Source organism: Heptranchias perlo, chromosome 2 (assembly GCF_035084215.1).
Source record: "Heptranchias perlo isolate sHepPer1 chromosome 2, sHepPer1.hap1, whole genome shotgun sequence".
Classification (NCBI taxonomy): Eukaryota; Metazoa; Chordata; class Chondrichthyes; order Hexanchiformes; family Hexanchidae; genus Heptranchias; species Heptranchias perlo.
The window spans coordinates 112,747,942-112,771,577 of NC_090326.1; the positions used below are offsets into that span (position 1 = coordinate 112,747,942).

At 41.3% G+C, this 23,636-nt stretch overlaps 1 protein-coding gene across 5 annotated transcripts in view; it reads right to left on the reverse strand.

The window, feature by feature from the left end:
* LOC137342161 (serine/threonine-protein phosphatase 6 regulatory ankyrin repeat subunit A) overlaps window positions 1–23,636 on the reverse strand; it is a 188,822-nt gene that overhangs the window by 81,633 nt on the left and 83,553 nt on the right. For 4 of the 5 annotated variants that reach the window (XM_068005905.1, XM_068005896.1, XM_068005887.1 and 1 more), the window contains 5 exons: window positions 20,801–21,001; window positions 19,658–19,745; window positions 19,062–19,204; window positions 11,256–11,468; window positions 5,475–5,553 (listed from right to left, as the gene is read on the reverse strand). In XM_068005905.1, the coding sequence (XP_067862006.1) occupies window positions 5,475–5,553; window positions 11,256–11,468; window positions 19,062–19,204; window positions 19,658–19,745; window positions 20,801–21,001 (724 nt within the window). The remainder of the gene's footprint in view (window positions 1–5,474; window positions 5,554–11,255; window positions 11,469–19,061; window positions 19,205–19,657; window positions 19,746–20,800; window positions 21,002–23,636) is intronic. The other variant, XM_068005915.1, reaches the window with a different exon arrangement.

Sequence of the window (23,636 nt, forward strand, 5' to 3'; positions counted from 1 at the left end):
GAACGGCATTACCATTGCCGAATCCCCCACCATCAACATTCTGGGGGTCACCATTGACCAGAAACTTAACTGGACCAGCCACATAAATATTGTAGCTACAAGAACAGGTCAGAGGCTGGGTATTCTGCGGCGAGTGACTCACCTCCTGACTCCCCAAAGCCTTTCCACCATTTACAAGGCACAAGTCAGGAGTGTGATGGAATACTCTCCACTTGCCTGGATGAGTGCAGCTCCAACAACACTCAAGAAGCTTGACACTATCCAGGACAAAGCAGCCCGCTTGATTGGCATCCCATCCACCATCCGAAACATTCACTCCCTTCAGCACCGGCGCTCAGCGGCTGCAGTGTGTACCATCCACAGGATGCACTGCAGCAACTCGCCAAGGCTTCTTCGACAGCACCTCCCAAACCAGTGACCTCTACCACCTGGAAGGACAAGAGCAGCAGGCACATGGGAACACCACCACCTGCACGTTCCCCTCCAAGTCACACACCATCCCGACTTGGAAATATATCGCCGTTCCTTCATCGTTGCTGGGTCAAAATCCTGGAACTCCCTGCCTAACAGCACTGTGGGAGAACCTTCACCACACGGACTGCAGCAGTTCAAGAAGGCAGCTCACCACCACCTTCTCAAGGGCAATTAGGGATGGGCAATAAATGCTGGCTTTGCCAGCGACACCCACATCCCATGAACGAATAAAAAAGGTGGAGGGCGAGATGCCGTTCGAGAAACTAACGACGGAGCGGCGCAAATTGGCTAGCAACTTGTAGCAATTCGCAATTCACGGGGAATCTCTTCCCCAACACAAGTAGCTGGCTGATTTGTACACTAATAGCGGCGCGCGCGTTCACACGCCGTTATTTTTTCAGCAAATTCTGAGCCAATATCTCACAAAGATGAATGAGTGGGAGATTTCAGGAGAGGTCCGATATTACTTGCATTTCAACTGCAACCAAAAAACTCACATGTCTGATCAGGAGAGGGATATGAAATTATACATCTTTCACACCTAAAGGCTAAAGGCAAGATACAACCATCTTCAGCCAGAAGTGCCAAGCAGATAATCCATCTCGGCCTCCTCCCAATATCCTTACCATCACAGAAGCCAGTCTTCAGCCAATTCCATTCACTCCACATGATATCAGGAAACGGCTGAGTGCACTGGATACAGCAAAGGCTATGGGCCCCGACAACATCCCAGCTGTAGTACTGAAGATTTGTGCTCCAGAACTAGCCGCGCCTCTAGCCAAACTGTTCCAGTACAACTACAACACTGGCATCTACCTGACAATGTGGAAAATTGCCCAGGTATGTCCTGTCCACAAAAAGCAGGACAAATCCAATCCGGCCAATTACCGCCCCATCAGCCCACTCTCAATCAAGCGGCACTTACTCACTGACAACGTGCTCACCGATGCTCAGTTTAGGCTCTGCCAGGACCACTCGGCTCCAGACCTCATTACAGCCTTGGTCCAAACATGGACAAGAAAGCTGAATTCCAGAGGTGAGGTGAGAGTGACTGCCCTTGACAGCAAGGCAGCATTTGACCGAGTGTGGCACCAAGGAGCTCTAGTAAAACTGAAGTCAATGGAAATCAGGGGGAAAACTCTCCAGTGGCTGGAATCATATCTAGCACAAAGGAAGATGGTAGTGGTTGTTGGAGGCCAATCAACTCAGCCCCAGGACATTGCTGCAGGAGTTCCTCAGGGCAGTGTCCTGGGCCCAACCATCTTCAGCTGCTTCAGCAATGACCTTCCCTCCATCATAAGGTCAGAAATGGGGATGTTTGCTGATGATTGCAGTGTGTTCAGTTCCATTCGCTACCCCTCAGATAATGAAACAGCTCGTGCTCGCATGCAGCAAGACCTGGACAACATCCAGGCTTGGGCTCATAAGTGGCAAGTAACATTCGCACCAGACAAGTGCCAGGCAATGACCATCTCCAACAAGAGAGAGTCTAACCACCTCCCCTTGACATTCAACGTCCTTACCATCGCCGAATCCCCCACCATCAATATCCTGGGGGTCACCATTGACCAGAAACTTAACTGGACCAGCCACATAAATACTGTGGCTACAAGAGCAGGTCAGAGGCTAGATATTCTGCGGCGAGTGACTCACCACCTGACTCCCCAAAGCCTTTCCACCATCTACAAGGCACAAGGCAGGAGTGTGATGGAATACTCTCCACTTGCCTGGTTGAGTGTAGATCCAACACTCCAGAAGCTCGACACCAGGACAAAGCAGCCCGCTTGATTGGCACCCCAGCCACCAGCCTAAACATTCACTCCCTTCACCACTGGCGCACCTTGGCTGCAGTGTGTACCATCTACAAGATGCACTGCAGCAACTCGCCAAGGCTTCTTCGACAGCACCTCCCAAACCCGCGACCTCTACCACCTAGAAGGACAAGGGCAGCAGGCACATGGGATCAACACCACCTGCACGTTCCCCCCCAAATCTCACACCATCCCGACTTGGAAATATATCGCTGTTCTTTCATCGTCGCTGGGTCAAAATCCTGGAACTCCCTTCCTAACAGCACTGTGGGAGAACCTTCACCACACGGCCTTGCCTGCGATGCCCACATCCCATGAACGAATAAAAAAAATGACTCACCTTGAACGTATGCTTAAGATACTTGTTTAAATGACTGGACATTAAATGTTCAAGATGTCATTATAAAATATTTTGCGTAAAATTTGTTCGGTATGAAATAACAAATCTTGTTTAAGAGTATATCAACTTGTGTTCCAGAAAAAAACCTGAAGTAAATCTTAAATGTATAAACGGAAATGGAGTAGAGGAGCAGTGGCACCTGGGCATGCAGATACACAGGTCATTAAAGCTGGTTATGCAAGTAAATAAGGTCACAAAAAGGCAAACTGAATTCTTGGTTTTGTATCTAGTCATAAAATACAAAAGTAAATATAAATATAAAAGTAAATATACTTGTAATTCAGGTTCAAAGTACTCCTGAGGTTTGTCTCATGAAATCTGACGTGTTTGCTCTTGCTTCTGTTTAATTTTGCTTAATAGATCAGATTTGTAATTGTAGCCAGAGAAATAAAGTCTGCCAGAGTGTTTATTTGTCTATCAAGTCAGGGAGGTCTAGCTACCATTTCCAGCCTTCAGAAAGGAGATAGTTCCAATGTAGCCAATTTTGCAGTAAGCATGACAAATTTCTGTAATGTCTGTCCTAGGGTATGGGTCAATCTCAATACAACAATGTTAAACTGGTACCTTTTTCGAAAAACTGGACAGAAAAACAGTTTCTGGTAATAAAAGTTTATTTTGCTTAGCCATGTGATGCTGAGTTACAGTAATAGCTGCCATTTAACACCTTGCTATCTCACCTGACAGGTAAGCTACATGTTAAGTGGCTGGTAACCAATACGTGGTGGAGCAACACCCATACCTGATATTCTGAGTCCAAACAATGTTAACTAACACTAATCTTCTAATCCCCTATGCAGCCCAGTAATCCCATGTATTTTACAGTTTGTACACTTGACCTGTTGAACTGTAGTTAGATTCTGCAAAGCCTTCTAAAAAAGGATCTGAAATCAGTAAGGTTACATAATCCCTATAATCCACCCTACATGGAGATTAACAAACTGCAAATGAATGGGGATTAGAAGATTGATGTTAGTTGATACCATTTGAACACAGAACATTTGGCATTGGTGCACTATGCATTGGTTAGAATACGATTAACATGGTGAATGCTGGTTGGGGCAAGAAAACATATAGTGGGAGAAATTCTTCAATTGGTGAACAGGAAGTATCATGGCAACAACCCCCATTACAAGAGATGTTGCTTGTAGCTTGTGGTGGGAGGGTCACCACCTCCCTTGAGCGCACGGGTGAATTGGGCTGTAGTTCTGCAAAGATCTCTCAAGTTAGGTAGCCAATTTTTGTAGTAAGCATGACAAATTTCTGTAATGTCTGTCCTAGGGTATGGGTCAATCTCAATACAACAATGTTAAACTGGTACCTTTTTAGAAAAACTGAGCAGTAAAACAGTTTATAGTGATAAAAGATTACTTTGCTTAGTCATGTGATGCTTCTCACCAGGTGTTAATTCATCACCATATCACATTTGATAACTCAATCTGCAGAGCTCTTGTCCCATTTTTAAAACAGAAAGAGGGCCTGTAATTTTTTTTTGCACATTAATTGGCATAATGAGGTAGGGCTAACAAATAGCACTGACCTTTGCTCTCCATGATTGGCACAGAGTAGGCTCAATGTCATCTATACACAAACACATATGTGAGGACCCTGCAGCCCTGCAAATTAATTCTGTTACTAATTGCTTTTTCAGCTCCAATGAAAGCAATGAGTGGTGATGTTGGCATCAGCATTGGCGGCAAGGGTTGTCCAGAGGTTGAGTGCCAAAATTTCATTACAGTAATCATACTTTGGTTGTATATATGGTAAAACCTGACTTGATCAGTACTGGTACTAGCATCTTAATTTATATCACAGAAGTCCATCGTTAGCATGGACCAATCAGATCCCCAAAAGTTGTTGCTGCTACTTTTGAGCTTTTTTTTAAAAAAAAGAAGCATTCTTGCCTAGTTTATATTATTTTCTTCTCTCCTGACTGCAGCAAATCCCAACTTGCTCAACCTCTGTTCTATGTGGCCCAACTCTTCCTTTCCCTCAGAGTGTGATTGTACATTGAGAACCTTACCCACTCAGCCTCTATATTTGACCCAGCTTCTCTGCCTTGCTTGATCCCGACTATACCAGGCCCAATCTTGTTCCTCTGCCCTGGCTCAGCTTTGATTCCAACCTCTTGTCTCTGCTCTGTCTGACCCAGCTCTACCTCATACCTCTTCCCTGCTTGATCTCTGTCTGTCCCAGCATTAACCCAACCTGCCATCTTACCAGACCCGACCCAAATGGCATCTTCCCAGCTACCCGACTCTGAATGGCATGCACTGTATTTCTCCCTGCTATTATTTCCCAGCTTACAGCCTCCAACCTGCCTATATATTTCCTCACCATGTATTTCTGCTGCTGCCAATGGCAGTAAGCCACGAGCGATGCTACAGAAGATTGTTCGTACACAAGGACCGGTTCACAATTTGTAGTTTAGATTTTGCTCATACTAATTTCTGATGAAAGACTGAAATACAATTGTCCATTTATTCAGATTTGTCCAACATAATTTTCAAATATCATATATTATATTGTCAATCTCTATATAGGTAGTTGAAAATGGTTATATTAGAGCAAAATTTTGATAAATAGAAGACTCCAAACCTCCCAGCAAATTAAGAAATATATTAATATTAAATTCTCATGTTTTATCCTTCAAGTAGTTGAAGTAAGACAAGTAAATTTTCTCTAAAATTAGGTATAAATCAAAGAACAATTTAAGCATTTAAGAGGAAGATTATATGGACAGCTAAATTCTTGAACAGTTTAATAAGTGGTTTAATGAAATGGTCAGTTACCATTCTGGATGATGGTCTGAGACCGTGAGAATCTGCCATGAATTGCTGTCATGTGCAATGGAGTCTTCCCATCTTTACTCTAAAACAGAATTAAGTCATATATAGGTTATCACTGCAGCAACAATGTATTTCAACATATATAATGGCTTGTAGGATCTATTTTTCTATTATGACAAAGTCTCTAAATGCCACTTACCACAGACAACGAATGAAAAATCAGAATTGTTTTATAGTATTTAGAAAAAAATGTCATTCTTTTTGAAAACTATGTCATGCTGGAGGGTTAGCCTCTCAGTAATCCATGCAATGTGCCCACTCAACCAAAAAGGATGGTGTTCAATGATCAAGATACAGCTCAATGTGCAATGAGCTACTCATCCATAAGAGAGACCCTTAAGTAGGTCAGTCATTCCACATGAGCAGTTTCTAGGTTCAACTACACATCCACATTTCCAGGTCATACTGTCTTTTACTATGAACAGATTTACATTCATATTAATTAATTTTATTTCCATCATTTCCATCTACTCCCAAAATAAAAGCTGTACATGTATGTACATATACATGTATAAATATACCGTACCACTTAGATTTCACTAATAAAACCCACTATAGGATATTTATTTGGAGAGAGTGATGCAGTTAAAGAACTGATGAACAGCTTTTTCATATTGGTCTGAAGAGCAGGAAATAATGAACAGAATTTTAAAAAGGAAATAAAAGGATAAAATTTTGATCTAGAACTTCTATATTAACTCTAACATTCTTCATACTTTTATGAAGGCCAGAGGTATCAATGACAGAGAATTAAATCTTTCTACTCAGTACCAAGCAATTTTCATAGAGCCGTTCCTTTCATGTGCCACTGAAATTCAGTCCTACATTAAAAGAGCAGATCCTGCTACATCAACATAACATTATATTCTTAATACTGTCTCAGAGCTGAGACTACCAAAATAGTCACTGTAAAGAACAAAGCCTAGAAACCTCAACTAAGGGAGAGAATTGAATCTATACTCAATTCATTTTCTGCATTCCTGGATAAAAGGTTTGCACTGGCTAGCGGTCTTTAATTGTCCAAAGTCTGTAAAGCTTTCAGTATTTAAACATTATTTGAGGTAACTTCAGAGTAAGAATCACAAGTCTTCAGATCTGGTGAATGAGGCAGAGATTATAGAAGGTGGTGCAATTAGATAGGATAACTATAGATAAAGTGGCAGTACCAAAAGAGTTCATGGAACTCCAGGGATTTATGGCATGATTCCAAGAATGCTGAGTAAAATCAGTGAGAAAAGAGCAAAGGCTCACCATAACCATCCCTGGATATGAAAGTTGTTTGAGGACTTGAGGATTGTCAATGTAACAACATTATTCAGGAATAGAGAAATGTATAAACCAGGTAGCTGTAGATCAGTCAGCTTAACATCAGTAGTGGCCAAGGTTCTAGAGACCATAATAACAGAATAAAATGAGTACATGACTTAATTAAGATCAGCCAGTACGGAATTGTAAAAGGCAAATCACGTCAGAGAAATTTGATAAGTTCTTTGAAGAAATACTGGAGTGCACTAATAAAGGAAAGGCAGTGGTTACTGTTCATATGGATTTTCAAAAAGCGTTTATGCTGTTTCTGCAGGCTTTCCGCCAATCTTCCACCGAAGTTATGCTGGGAGTTTGGGGAACCCCTGTGGAAATTACAGGTGATGGTGTCCAGTCTTGGGCACTCAGTTTTGGCTCCCTACTTTAGAAAGGATGTCAAGGGTACAGAAAGGAGTACTAGAGATATGCAGCTTTAGTTATGTCAAATGACTAGAGAAACTGGGCCTCTTTAAAACAGAAAAGGTTAAGAGAAGATCTGTTAAGTGTTGAAGATTGAGGGATTTATATAAGATAGATAGGGAAAAATTATTTCCACTGGTTGGTATGTCGGTAGTTAGAGGGCAATAAATCATAATTTAAAAAGTGAAGAGGGGGTTAGGAAAAATTATTTTAGAGGGTTATTAGGACATAGAATGCCATAAGCAGGATAGTGGTAGAAGCAGAATCCATATTAGTCTCTGAAAGGGAAGTGGATAAATCTTCCAAAATAAATAATTTACAAGGGTATGGGGTAAGGGCAGGAGAATGGGAAATGGAATTAAATGGATAAGCTCTTTCAGAAATCCAGCACAAGTGTTCTGGACCAAATGGTCTCTTTCTATGTTGTAAAATTCTACGATTCCAATTTAAACAGAATTTTTCTTCTAACCATCATTTTATGCCTTTACTTACATAAATGAATGCCTAAGTTTGTTTTCAGTATGTGGCCTTCAACAACAACTCCCTTCTACGTTTCTCAGAAATGGAAAGTAGCACTAGGAGTGGTCTGACTATACTACATGGATCATATTTGCTAAACATTAACCCATTATATATGCGGTCTAGAGTTTGCTTTTACATTAACTCTTACACTGTCAACAGGTCCAAGGAAAATTCCTATTCCCTAAATTAAATGGTTTGACTTGTTTTCAAAAAATATGCTTATACAAGCTTCGTTGATGGCTCAGTCGGTAACGCTAAAATGGATAAGGGTTTATCACTAGGATATACAAACCAGAAGGTCACAAATTTAATTCGAGTCAGTGCTGAGTTAGATAATCTCAAGGCAGCAGCTTTTTTTTTAAACTAAGAAACTGGTGAACGGATAAGGCCCATAGTACAGGTCGCTACCAAGGTTGAAAATAATAAGAGAACATGATTGTAAATAAGAAAGTAGCAGCTGCAATGTCAAGCTTGGATTTTAAAAGCTTGAAGACTGTATGAAAGAAAGACTAAAGGTGGTAAGGACTTTCACAGTCTTAAGATTCTGGAAAAAAATGAGCTAGGCGTCTGTAGAAAGACACTTGATTTCAACATTGGAATTGTAAAGAGGAGCAGTGGTCGTAATCCATGTGTCCTGTTCCCATTTGACACAAGTCAATCAGGTGCCAGTGTGCTGTACACTTTATGCGATATGTGATGGGTGCACACCAGACACAAGACTTTGATATTAAATCAGATGTCAGCTTTGGTTCAGTGGTCGCACTCTTGCCTCGAATAGGTGGTCGTTTGTTCAAGCCAATGTTTGAGACTTAAGCACGTAATCTAGGCTGGCACTGTAGTACTGAGGGAGTGCTGCATTATCAGAGCTGCTGTCTTTCGGGTGAGACGTTAGACCAAGGCCCCATCTGCCCTCTCAGATGGATGTAAAAGATCCCATGGCATTATTCAAAGAGCAGAGGAATTCTCTTTGTGATCTGGCCAACATTTATCCCTCAACCAACATAATTAAAAACAGATTATCTGGTCATTTATCTCATTGTTGTTTGTGGATCTTGGTTGCCGCATTTCTTGGTTCAAATCGGCTGCTGCATTTCCCTACAACAGTGAACATTATTTCAGAAATAAGCGATTCGCTGTGAAGTGCTTTGGGATATCCTGAGGTTGTGAAAGCTGTTCTATAAATGCAAGTTCATTCTTTCTTTTTAAATCTAGGATCTAGACAGAGTAGATAGAGAGAAACTGTTCCCATTGGCGGAAGGGTCAAGAACCAGAGGACATAGATTTAAGGTGATTAGCAAAAGAACCAAAGGTGACATGAGGAAAAACTTATTTTACACAGTGAGTGGTTAGGAACTGGAATGCACTGGCCGAGGGGGTGGTGGAGGCAGATTCAATCATGACCTTCAAAGGGGAACTGGATAAGTACTTGAAAGGAAAACATTTCCTTTCAAGTACTTATCCAGTTCCCCTTTGAAGGTCATGGGGATAGGGTGGGGGTGTGGGACTAGCTGGATTGCTCTTGCATAGAACCAGAGTGGACTCGATGGGCCGAATGGACCTCCTTCCGTGCAGTAACCTTTCTATGATTCTATTGGACTGATTTTAAACACAAAACCAGTTAATTTTGCTTTTAAGTGTAGCTAAATAAAAACTGAGAATTGATGTAATACTCTCTTTCCATCTCTGGGACTTAGGCTTCAATTCAGCTCAGACTAGATTCAAGTCTTCTCTCTCTGTTCACTGTAGTGGACTGAACATTAGTTTAGAGTGTTTGAGCATTTTCAATCTTGTTTCTACTGAGAATTGGTTCATAGGACAAAACTGACAATAGCTCAACACAAATTGACACTAAATTGTTCATGTCACTCAGCAAGAGCACCAATCAGCCATTGGGGGAATGGAAAATTCACATAAGTAGAATGGAGGTGCTCTTCAAAGTTTGGGGTTAAGGTGCTGTTGGGGTATGGTGAAGGGAGCATTTTTCTGCAGCACTTTTGCAATACATTCAACCAGGGAACATTCAATGAAGAAACTGGGTGCTAAAATTGAAAAAACTATTCCATTCCCTAGTACTGACATCCTTTACTGAAGCAACACAAATACTTTTTTAAAAATGTAAAATTGAGGTGTAGCCAATGAATTGACAAATATATTTTTAGAAAATTATACATGGTAGGAGGTGGGTAAATGGAACTTACTGTGGGATACGATAGAGCGAGCAGGGTTCTGGATGAGATGGAGTTTGAGGTTGGAGCTGAGGATGGCACTGGAAAAATCAAGCCCCAATTGAAAGAGGTGGAGATCGGCATTGCAGCTGTGGTTGGACTGGAGGGAGGTCACCATGGCGATGGACTGCATATGGAGCTTGAAGCTCAGCTTGGGGCAAAACGGGACGCTGTGGCTGTGCACAGCTGGTTTCAGTTTGAGCAAGGGGAAGGAGCCGGGAGGCTAAGATGGGGCCTTTTTGGCAAATAGAATGTCAATTAAGGCTGAGAAAGTTCTAGGTGATCCAGGACAGTGTCAGACAAGCAGAACACAGCATCAGTGCATGGAGTTGAGGATAGTAATGCAGAGGTTAAGCTGGCTGGAAAGTTGGTTCCACGCTTAGTTAACGTTGCTGAGAAGCAGCCCATAGGTGAGGACTCGGAGGGAGTTAAGGATGGAACCTCAAAGCATGGCAAAAGGTCAGTGTGTGACCACTGGAGAAGAATCCATTGCAGGAGCTGCACTGGTTATGTTAGGGCAGGTAGGAATGGAAGCATTCCATGGTGGTGCCATGGAGAAGAGGCAATGGAGAAGGATGGAATTCTCAACCATGCCAAAGGATGCTGAGTGGTCAAGTAGGATGAAGAGCTGGTGCAGTCAAACAATATTGGTGACTTTTGACCACAGCTATCTTGTAGGTGGGATGGAACCCAGATTTAAGGGTACTGGTGGGAGAGGTGGACAGAGTTGGATGGTGCCAATGTGCAAAGGAAAGAGAGGATAGAAATAACATGTTTGGAGAAGATACAGGCTGAGGGAATCTTATTCAATTTTAGCTGACAAACACTGATTCCAAAACTGACACATAATTGCTGCTTAATATTTATCACTGACAGAACAGATTAAGCCACTTATCAATTAGCCTTGTTTTAAAGGGAAAATTGAATGAAATATGCTTTCAAATAACAAAAACTGGTGTCCTTCTGTCATAACCTCAAACAGAACCAAAGGCTGAAACTTGCAATTAACTTTTTACAGATCTTTACTCTGATACGTGGAAGCTGATAATTCATAATTGGGACATCTGATCCGCCAGCTATAACGTTCAAATGCAAAAATAAAAAACAACAAATCTATATACCATAGGAAGTTGAAAGTTATTGCTGCCAAAAATAAAATCTTCACATTAACCATTTATTTCAACCCAGTTTCCAGCATTACAAATTTGGGGAATTTTATTTTCATTTACTGACAGTAGATGTATCTGTCCCTTACCTTAATGTTCACTTCTGCCCCATTACTGACCAAGAGTTCTAAACACAGTGCACCATGTGTTGAAGCAGCAGCAAAGTGCAGTGGGGTGAAGCCCTTCTCATTCACTTGATTGACATTTGCTCCACAGTCAATGAGTTCATTCACAACTACATCCTGGCCATTGTAACAGGCCACATGGAGAGGGGTATTTCCATATGCATTTGGTTCATTAATCTGTGGAAGTACATAACAGTAAATGGACACAAGGCTGCGCACTCAATAGACTTGCACTGCAAGTAAATTGCAAGAATTCTACAAGAACAAGTCAAAAGATCCAGAAACAAGCCCACAACGTTTTAAAATGAATGCCAACATTCCTGACTATCAGCAAAATTGTGTTTAGTGATGAATTGCTTACTTTCTAATGAATGATTAATATAATTTAACAATATGTTAGGAAGCTATATTTGTGAATTTTATGAATTCATTAATATTTTGTTTCTTTGTGTTGAAACTACTTACATTCCAAACTCCTTGTTCACTTTATCTGCTTTCATGATAATTTAACACTAAGCTATTTAAAATTGTTCACTACAAATATGGGAAACAAATGGGGAAGACGAAGAAATTGGTCTGGGGGATTATGCAGTTATTTAAATAAAAAAGTGGAAGAAAGAAACATAAAATAAGAATTCATAGAAGATTGTTTGCAAACTCCAAAGAAACTAGATAGGGGAAAGCACATATTCATATATCATACAACACCTGAAATGCAACTCTCAGCCTCTTTTAAAAAATATTGGCAGAGATAGTTCAAATATGTTTCATTGCTGTAATACAGGATGTGAGTTTCTACTATAATAGAAAATACTGGAAACACTCAGCAGCTCAGGCAGCATCTGTGGAGAGAGAAACAGAGTTAACGTTTCAGGTCAATGACCTTTCATCTCCACAGATGCTGCCTGACCTGCTGAATGTTTTTAGCATTTTCTGTTTTTATTTCAGATTGCCAGCATCCACAGTATTTTGCTTTTGACTTTCTACTACGTTAGGTTTTGCTCACCTTTTAGATGTGTTTTGAGTTATCAAGTGTTAGGTCATTTCTCACATGTAACAGATTAGATGAAGGAGGGCCATGGCAAGTTAACAAATGTTTTTACACAAATACAACGTATAATGTGAGGAAACCATAAATGTAGCTAATATTTACCTCAGTGTTAAAGATTATTTTGCTAAAAGTTCAGAAGTCTATGGTCAATATGGATTCAAACGTACAGGTAATTTCAAATTTCACTATCAAAATTAAGAATGTGATAGGAAAAATACACAGTAAACTTGGTTTTAAAAAAATCTAATCAAACAATGAACAAACCGAATGAAGTTGTCAGCAAGTAGCAAATTAATGTTCAAGTACAGAATGTTAAATGCTTGGTGCCCCACAGTGACTGTTTCCATTATTTCCATTTTTAAAAAGGCAGATGGAAAGAAAATTCTCTCAGTCTGGTGAAAATACTTCCACTAAAAAAGGAATTCATGGGGTACTGAGGTGAAATTACTTCTTACAATCACAAACAAAGTTCATGAATAATTCTAAGTGCCATTTTTAAAAAAGAAATTCAGTGTCTCATAAATCATAGAATGGTTACAACATAGGGGGCGGCCATTTGGTCCGTTGAGTTCGTGCCAGCTCTCTGCACGAGAAATCCAGCTAGTCCCTCTACCCCGCCCTTTCCCAGTAGCCCTGCAAATTTTGTTCCTTCAAGTACTTATCCAATTCCCTTTTGAAAGCCATGATTGAATCCGCCTCCACTACCCTTTCACGCAGTGCATTCCAGATCACGACCACTCGCTGCATAAAAAAGTTTTTCCTCATGTCGCCTTTGGTTCTTTTGCCAATTACCTTAAATCTGTGTCCTCTGGTTCTCGACTCTTCTGACAATGGGAACAGCTTCTCTCTATTTACTCTGTCCAGACCACTCATGATTTTGAACACTTCTATCAAGTTTCCTCTCAATCTTCTCTGCTCTAAAGAAAACAAGCCCAGCTTCTCCAGTCTATCCACATAACTGAAGTCCCTCATCCCTGGAACCATTCTAGTAAATTTTTTCTGCACAATCTCTAAGGCTCTCACATCTTTTCTAAAGTGTGGTGTCCAGAATTGGACACAACACTCTAGTTATGGCCGAACCAGTGTTTATAAAGGTTCATCATAACATTCTTGCTTTTGTACTCCATGTGTTCGATTTTAAAAGGGCGGCGGGGTGACATCCGGGGTTGGGGGGGGGGGGGGGGGTGGGAAAGTCAATGGGCACGCAGCAAACTCGACTAATAAAACCCAGAGGGTGTAGGCCGAAAGCATCTAAGCAGTCCGGCCGTGAACACGAGCAACCTGCCATTACATCTGCTGCAGCCACAGGGGATGCACCACGTGGAAGCAGTAGGAAGAGAAAGGCTAAGGATTTGTGATCATGAGGCATATGTACAGGATGTCCGATAGACTGTCATGTTTTTCATTTATATTTGGTTTCTATTAAAGTCACATTAAATGTTATCAGTGTCACCACTACTGCCACGTCTTTCCCATTCTTGACTGGCTTTTGCAATAGCACCCTTTCATGTGCTTCTCCATCTACGGTGACACTTAATGCCACCCAGTGGGTCACTTTACAGTGGGTACGTGTAGTTGAAGGACTGTTTTGTGCAGGGTCGGGGGGTGCTGGTGTTGGCGCTGGTCCTTCCTGGTGGTGCGAGGACTGGACTCCTCTCACTTTCTGATCTTATGAGAACCGTTCACATATGAGTGACTCCCTGGCCTCACGAGCAGCCAGGTGAGCCGCTGCTCTGCTCATGGGTTTGTCCTCTTCCTCCTCCTCCTCCATGTGGATGAAGGCATGGGGCCTCCTCAACCGGTATGCCTCTGTTACACAGGACACAATACACTACTATAATGTGACCCACTCTCGCTGGTGAGTATTGAAGCACTCCCCCAGAACAATCGAGGCACTGAAATCGCATCGTCATTAGCCTTATCACGTTCAATTATAGACCTGGTGGTGATGTGGCTGTTGTTGCCTCGACGCTGTTGGTCGCTGATGGGGTAATCAGAGGTGTCATGAGCCACGTGTGCAGGGGGTATCCCTTGTCCCCGAGGAGCCAGCCCTTAAGGGTGTTCGGTGCGTGGAAGAGACCTGGGATGATGGGTTCCCTCAGAATGAAGGAATTGTGGCAGCTGCCAGGGAATCTGGCACACACATGAAGAAATCTTTTGTGGTGGTCACAAACGAGCTGAGCATTGATGGAGTCATATTCCTTTCTGTTGATGAATAGTCCTGGTTCGTACGGAGGTGCTCGGATTGCTATATGCATGCAATCGATTGCGCTCTGTTTACGTGGGAAGCCAGCCACAGAGTGGAATCCCACTGCCCTCTCCGTCTGGCTGAGATCGTCCATGGGGAAGTTGACGTATTGAGAGGCCCTGCGAAACAAGTAGTCAGTGACCTCCCTTATGCACTTGTGTGCAAACAACTGAGACACCCCGGCGATGTCACCCTGGAATGATCCGGAGGCGAAGAAGTTGAGGGCAGTGGTCACTTTAACTGTGACGGGTAACGAGATGCCGCTTGGCCCAGCTGGGAGCATCTCAGCATGAAGGAGGCAGCAGATGTCCGTGACCACCTGGCGACTCACTCTCAGCCTCCGCACGCACTGCTCCTCAGAGTGGTCCAGGAAGCTGAGCCTCGGTCTGTCGACCCTCTGACGAGGGTAGTGCCTCCTGCGATGTCGTACCCTCTGTGCTCGTGCAGGTTCTGTGGCGCAGCAAGTGGCGGAAGTGCACGCCGTGCCTGGCAAGGATGGTGATGTTGCTCATCCTTGGAGGTACTGGTGAACGCAGCTATCACGCACCCCATCCTGATGGAGTCAGTTTGAGGGGGTCCGAAAAGTTGGTAAATATGTGTAAACAGAACAATTCTGAGTGGAAACCAGGAATTTTCATTCTAAACACACAGATCTCCCAGCCAAAAGTTTGTCTGAGAGAACAGAGTGCTCTGCTGCAATAACTCACCTTTTATCCCCATCTGTCAAACAGGCATTTAAATGTCCAAATGGCTGCTGGTCGAAACACGACTCCTTCACCATGGCGTGTTTCACTCAGCATGGGAAACACGCTGAGGCAGCGTTGAAATCGCTTGCCTTCATACCTAATTGTATTTTTGATTTTTAAACAAGGTTAACTAGTTGAATTGTTGCTTTAATTGCTGGTGGTACTTCCGGGTTTGGGAATGGCGTGTGGACCCAGATGACTCTGGGTCGTGTGTGTTCTTAAGCATGTTGGAGCCGGGATTTTTGCCCGATCCTCAAAAACACGATTTTCTTTGCCACCCAACAGCCCCCCCACCCCTGCAGATTTCTTTTAAAATTGTGTCCCATGCCTCTATTTATCAAGCCAAGGATCCCGTATGCCTTTTTTAACTGCTTTCTCAATCTGCCCTGCCACCTTCAACGATTTGTGCACATACCCCCAGGTCTCTCTGTTCCTGCACACCCTTTGGAATTGTGCCCTTTAGTTTATATTACTTCCCCTCGTTCTTCCTACCAAAATGTATTACTTCGCACTTCTCTGCGTTAAATTTCATCTGCCACGTGTCCATCCATTCCAACAGCCTGTCAATTCCTCTTGAGGTCTATCACTAACCTTGTCACTGTTCACTACACTTCCAAGTTTTGTGTCATCTGCAAATTTTGAAATTGTGCCCTGTACACCCAAGTCCAAGTCATTAATATATATCAAAAAAGCAGTGGTCCTAGTACCGGCCCCTGAGGAACACCACTGTATACCTTCCACCAATCTGAAAAACAACCACTACTCTCTGTCTCCTGTCACTTAGCCAATTTTGTATCCATGCTGCCACTGCCCCTTTTATTCCATGGGCTTCAACTTTGTTGACAAACCTATTATGTAGCACTTTATCAAACGCCTTTTGGAAGTCCATATACACCACATCAACTGCATTGCCCTCATCAACCCTCTCTGTTACCTCATCAAAAAACTCTATCAAGTTGGTTAAACACGATTTGCCTTTAACAAATCCGTGCTGGCTTTCCTTAATTAATCCACACTTGTCCAAGTGACTGTTCATTTTGTCCTGGATTATCGTTTCTAAAAGTTTCCCCACCACCAAGGTTAAACTGACTGGCCTGTAGTTGCTGGGTTTATCCTTACACCCTTTTCTGTACAAGGGTGTAACATTCACAATTCTCCAGTCCTCTGGTACCACCCTGTATCTAAGGATGATTGGAAGATTATGGCCAGTACCTCCGCAATTTCCACCTTTACTTCCCTCAGCAACCGAGGATGCATCCCATCCGGACCTGGTGACTTATCTACTATAAGTACAGCAAGCCTTTCTAGTGCCTCCTCTATCAATTTTTAGCCCATCCAGTATCTCAACCATCTCCTCTTTTACTGTGACTTTGGCAACATCATCTTCCTTGGTATAGATAGATGCAAAGTACTCATTTGGTACCTCAGCCATGCCCTCTGCCTCCATGCGTAGGTTTCCTTTTTGGTCCCTAATCAGCCCCATCCCTCCTCTTACTACCTGTTAACTATTTATATGCCTATGGAAGACTTTTGGATTCCATTTTGTGTTAGTTGTCAGGCTATTTTCATACTCTCTCTTTGCCCCTCTTATTTCCTTTTTCACTTCCCCTCTGAACTTTCTATATTCAGTCTGGTTCTCACTTGTATTATCAACCTGACATCTGTCATCTTTTTCTGCTTCATCTTACTCTCTATCTCTTTCGTCATCCAGGGAGCTCTGACTTTGGTTGCCCTAACCTTTCCCCTCGTGGGAATGTACCTTGACTGCACCCGAACCATCTCCTCTTTAAAGGCCGATTACATTGTTCGATTACAGTTTTGTCTGCCAATCTTTGATTCCAATTTAACCTGGGCCAGATCAGTTCTCAACCTACTGAAATTGGCCCTCCTCCAATTAAGTATTTTTACTATAGATTGCTCCTTGTCCTTTTCCATAGCTAATCTAAACCTTATGGTTCTATGATCACTGTTCCCTAAACGTTTCTCTACCGACACTATACCGACCTGAAAGAGGTGGCTATGGAGATAGTGGATGCATTAGTGGTCATCATCTAAAATTCTATAGATTCTGGAACGGTTCCTGCAGATTGGAGGGTAGCAAATGTAACCCCACTATTTAAGAAAGGAGGGAGGGAGAAAATAGGGAACTACAGACCTGTTAGCCTGACGTCAGTAGTAGGGAAAATGCTAGAATCTATTATAAAGGATGTGATAACAGGACACTTAGAAAATAATAATAGGATTTGGCAGAGTCAACATGGATTCATGAAAGGGAAATCTATTGGAGTTCTTTGAGGATGTAACTAGTAGAATAGATAAGGGAGAACCAGTGGATGTGGTGTATCTGGATTTTCAGAAGGCTTTCGATAAGGTCCCACACAGGAGGTTGGTGAACCAAGTTAGAGCACATGGAATTGGGGTAATATACTGGCATGGATTGAGAATTGGTTCACAGACAGAAAACAGAATAGGAATAAACGTGTCTTTTTCAGGTTGGCAGACTGTGACTAGTGGGGTACTGCGGGGATCGTGCTTGGGCCCCAGCTATTCACAATCTATATCAATGATCTGGATAAGGGGACCAAATGTAATATTTCCAAGTTTGCTGATGACACAAAACTGGGTGGGAATGTGATTTGTGAGGAGGATGCAAAGAGGCTTCAAGGGGATGAAGACAGGCTAAGTGAGTGAGCAAGAACATGGCAGATGGAAGATAATGTGGAAAAATGTGAAGTTATCCACTTTGGTAGGAAAAACAGAAATGCACAGTATTTTTTAAAGAAGACACTGGGAAATGTTGATGTACAAGGATACCCAGGTCCCTTTAAACATGAGTCACTGAAAGCTAACTTGCAGTTGCAGCAAGCAATTAGGAAGGCAAATGGTATGTTGGCCTTTATTACCAGAAGATTTGAGTACAGGAGTAAAGATGTCTTACTGCAATTATACAGGGACTTGGTGAGACCACACCTGGAGTATTGTGTACAATTTTGGTCTCCTTACCTAAGAAAGGATATACTTGCCAGAGGGAGTGCAACGAAGGTTCATCAGACTGATTCCTGGGATGGCAGGATTGTCGTATGAGGAGAGATTGAGTAGAATAGGCCTGTATTCTCTAGAGTTTAGAAGAATGAGAGGTGATCTCATTGAAACATACAAAATTCTTACAGTGCTCGAAAGGGTAGATGCAAGGAGGATGTTTCCCTGGCTGGGGAATCTAGAACCAGAGGTCACAGTCTCAGAACAAGGGGTAGGCCATTTAGGACTGAGATGAGGAGAAGTTTCTTCACTCAGAGGGTGGTGAATCTTTGGAATTCTCTACCCCAGAGGGCTGTGGAGGCTCAGTCATTGAGTACATTCAAAACAGAGATCGATAGATTTCTAGATATTAAAGGCATCAAGGGATATGGGGATGGTGCAGGAAAATGGCATTGAGGTAGAAGATCAGCCATGATCTTGCTGAGTGGCGGAGCAGGCTCGAGGGGCCGGATGGCCTACTCCTGCTCCTACTTATGTTCTTATGACACTTGCTCCACCTCATTCCCCAGAATCAGAACCAGATGAGGAAGAGACTTCAGAAGTTTGGTTAAAATATGGTGAAACATTAAGTTATTGTTAATAGAACAAATTCCTACCCATAAATTAGCTACATAGAGATAAATAAAACTATAGCTGGATAATTTTCACAAACGTCTAACTAAACAGATTAAAGTTCTTCAACTTACATCAACTCCAAGATCTAGCAGGTACTTGACTACGCTGAGCATTCCACTGGAAGCTGCAGCATGAAGCGGCGTATAAGCTTTCTTATCTTTGCATGTCACTTCAGCTCCATGTGCTACCAACAGCTTGATCACCTCAATGTGACCTACAAAAAGTAGCAGATAATAGAGTATAGTGGGCTGTCTCATAACATTACACTCATACCACCACATACAGATGTAGTACCTTCTTAATGTTGCAACCAATCACCATTTTTATTATTAAAGATGTGCAAATAAAATGACAACAATATATAACTTGGACTACTCAAATTACATTTTATTTGCAGCATTATCTGAAAACAGCCAACTTGATTGGCAGTTCAGTTGGCACCCCCCTCTGTCCCATGGAAAGTGAAGCACCCAGCTGGGCCTATTTTTTCAAACACACCATTCGTGTTGGACATTATTTAAACCCCCCCACCCCCTTATACTAAATATTGCGGCTCTGCAATTTCCTACAGGAAACAATCAACTGTCAGACTTAAAAACAAAGCAATAATGACTGCTTTTCGAAACTTAATGAACAGAACACGAAAACCATTAATGCTACAACATACCCATGTAGGCAGCCCAGTGAATAGCACGTCGGTCTTTCTTATCAAAGGCATTGATGTTGGCACCTCTGGAAAGAAGCAAGCTAACCATCTAGAAAACAATTATTTTTATTAAATTCAATTTAGTTTCTTACATAGTTTGTAATTCTTTTTCAAGCATATTTTAGTGAAAATAATTTGCAAACGTCTGTTCTGTAAATAAGGATGCTGCAATATATATTGCTGATCCTTTCAACAGAAATGTAACATTTCGTAGTTAGGAAAAGGAACTCAAGTGTTGCACCAAGCAATTAAAAGCATATTGGACCTGAAACACTAAATGCAATTAATTAACTGAAGTTGGAACATCAGTGCTGGAGTTCCATCACTGCTAAGGCACTGTGCGACCAGGACAACTACATAATTAGTTTTATACAGTTTTTTTAGTTCTGTGGAGAAATGACAGCTCCAAAAATAGTATTTTAAAAAAAGGTGGGGGGGGCAGGACTCTTAAGGTAGCTGATACAAACAGCCATGGCTCACAAGCCAATACGTGGTATTTTTTGGAACAGTGTCATGATGACAATCTTGATTTGTGTGTTGTAGATGCAATATGTGGGAGCACAAAAAAAAAAGCCATTTTGATTTTTCTTTGAAATCAAAATTTGCTATATTTTGAGTATGGCTGTATAGAATTTCCTAAATTTTTTACCTGCTTCACACTTTCAAAATGATATCTGAACTCTACAAATATGCCCGCAGGACCAGTGCATGGAGCTGAGATTTCTTCTTATAAACATGTATTCCTTTTGCTCCTTTCTCTCCTCAGAGCTTTGAACATTTCACACTGTTTCAATGTAGGCTATCATTTAAGTATGCTACTAATTCAGAAATTTACTTAACAAGGTCATGCTCTAAAACATCTCTAAAGCAAGAGCCTGCATGATGTCAAAGTATAATTCAGACAATTATGCACTTCAAATCAGACATTTATAAACCACATATTAAGTACAGTCCTGTAAAAATTACAAGATAGTATCAAAGTTTCCCACATAAACTTTGCATTTCCTACAATACTTATAAAAGGAGTTAATTTTAATTAAGAAGACGACAACCAATGCCAATTATTCAACATTAGCCCACTTTAAATTAGTTTTAATAGAATACCTCTACGTGCCCACTGAAGGCAGCATGGTGTAAAGCAGTTCTCCCTGCTCGGTCGGAGACATTTACATTACTTAAAAGAGGAACCAGAGCTTCGGCACACTTCACAGCCTTGTTTGCAGCAGCAATATGTAATGGAGTCTGCCAGTTTTTGTCACGAGCATTCACATCAGCCGAATGCTTCAAAAGCACCTGAACTGCATCCTAAATCGAAATAAACAGTTAAATAGATTATAGTGCATAATATGAATGTAAAGTCAACCACTGGAATGTATAACCAACCATCTGGACTGAATTTTAAGAACATATTTCAACTCTCGAAGGGTTACTCTACTCAGTTCTCACAAAGTATCCAACATCTGCAGGAACAGACCTCCTAGCTGCCTTAACTATATTTAGGGCTTGGAATCAAACATTTTAAATTAGTATTCGAACTGGATCAGACAGCAAGGAAGTAAGCCTATTTCCCAAAATTCCCACTGAGTCATTGCAATAAGGGGAAAAGAAAAGCAGCCCGCAAAATAGTAACTGACAGCTGATTAATTTAAACACAAACATTTAATACTAAGTGAAATACAGTAGCACTTCAGACCAAGAAAATAATGAAGATCAGAATTTAGTTCTTAGAGAATGTTATGTAGCTCTATGCATCCTTGTAATTGTTTGAGAATATTGGAAATTTTCCACAGGTTTTTTTTAAAATGTAAAAGAAAAGCCACAACATACTGCGAACAGAAATAAATTAACTCCTTAACAAAATACAACAACTTGCATTTATATAGTGCCTTTAATGTAGTAAAACATCCCAAGGCGTTTCACAGAAGCATTGGGCTGGAGGAGGTTACAGGGAGGGGCGAGGCCATGGAGGGATTTGAAAACAAGGATGATCATTTTAAAATTGAGGCGTTCCTGGACCGGGAGCCAATGTAGGTCAACGAACACAGGGGTGATGGGTGAATGGGACTTGGTGTGAGCAGCAGAGTTTTGGATGAGCTCAAGTTTATGGAGGATGGAAGATCAAAAGATAAATACAGGTAGCATAACCAATCTTTTCTTAAAAGGAAAAAAATTGGAAGATGATCAAAACTGACCTAGAGTCAGATCATCTGGAATAAAATGAAATGACTCATTTCACAGAATAAATCATAGAATCATAGAGCACAGAAGGAGGCCAATCAGCCCATTGAGCCTGTGTCGGCTCTTTGGTAGAGCTATCCAATTGCTCCCACTCCCTCTGCACTTTCCCTATAGCCCTGCAATTTTTCCTTTCTTTTCAAAGACATATTCAATTCCCTTTTGAAAGTTACTATTGAATCTGCTTCCACCACTCTTTCTGACAGTGGATTCCAGATCATAACAACTGCGTAAAAAAAATTCTCCTCATCCGCCCCCTACTTCTTTTGCCAATTATTTTAAATCTGTCTCCTCTGGTTACCGAACCTCCTGCCAGTGGAAAAAGTTTCTCCTCATTTACTCAATCAAAACCCCTCATAATTTTGAATACCGCTATTAAATCTCCTCTTAACCATTTCTGCTCCAAGAACAATCCCAGCTTCTCTAGTCTCTCCACATAACTGAAGTCCCTCATTCCTGGTACCATGACAAATAAATACATACAACTGGGGGAAGGGGGGTTAGTGCTGGGGAGTGCAATACTTTTCCCACCTTTGTCACCCATCTCCAGCTCTGACTAATTTCCCCCCACCCCCAGGATCCCCTCGAACTCCTCGTTTCCTTCAATCCCCCCTTCCCCCAATACAATCCTTTAAAATCCAAGGCACAGATTTTTAACTTGCTGCCCGCCCGATTTCCATTTCTATTTATTTGATATCTTTGCAGATATTTCACATCAAAAAGGGTCAAATATTTAAAAAAACAAAGATACTGGTTTCTTTTAACATTCTGATGCAAGAAAATTAAGAGGTTCAGAATCTGCATGCTAGATGCTAGATTTTTTCAATGCTTGATTTAAACCCACAGCAAAACTATTGAAGCTTGAAACAAAAAAAAAATTCTAGGAACAGAATAATCATTTCAAGATGAAATGGCACCAAACCAGCACCAGCGCTGGATAACAAAGAGAAACTCATGGAATTAATTTAGTTAAGCATAGTGAACCAAAATGTTATTTTACCCCACTATATGCATAATATATTTGAAAGTTCTTTAAAAAAACAGAAAATGCTATAAATGCACAGTAGGCCAGTCAGCATTTGAGCAAAAGAGAAGTTAAATTATCCAGTCAAAGCCTTATCAGAAATTTCAGCATTCGTGGGATTTCTTTTTATTTACTAATTTCTTTGTTTCAAATCATAGCATTTACAGCACTTGAGTTTACTAGGCCCATCTTCAACTGGAATTGTCTAAACCCATTTCACTGCATCTTTTTACATTCCCTTTCAATGAAGTCTCAATAGCCATTTCTGGTACAGCATTCCATGTTGAAATAAACCCTGCATGTGCAAAACATTCTTCTAACTTCTCTTTTGTTTTTCTGGTAGAAAATGTTCCAGAATTGTGTCGAAAGTGGTTGCATTTGACAAAATGATTAATTCTGATTTTATGCCTTGTGCTACCTATTCATTAAACAGTGAAACAATCTTTCACTTTTTACTCTTTAAATTTTTTATAATTTTTAAAATATCTATTCAATTCATTGCTGAAGCACAACTATTTCAGGATTTCATTCCACAGACTTTGATTTGCTGCAGAATTCAACAAGTCAGAACTACAGAGTTTTTCTGCAAATGATTTTCCAACTTTCAAGGCAACTGTATAGTGCACGGTCAGATTTTTGGATTCTCTAAACTTAAAGATAGCTTTAAGAGAAGGAATTTAT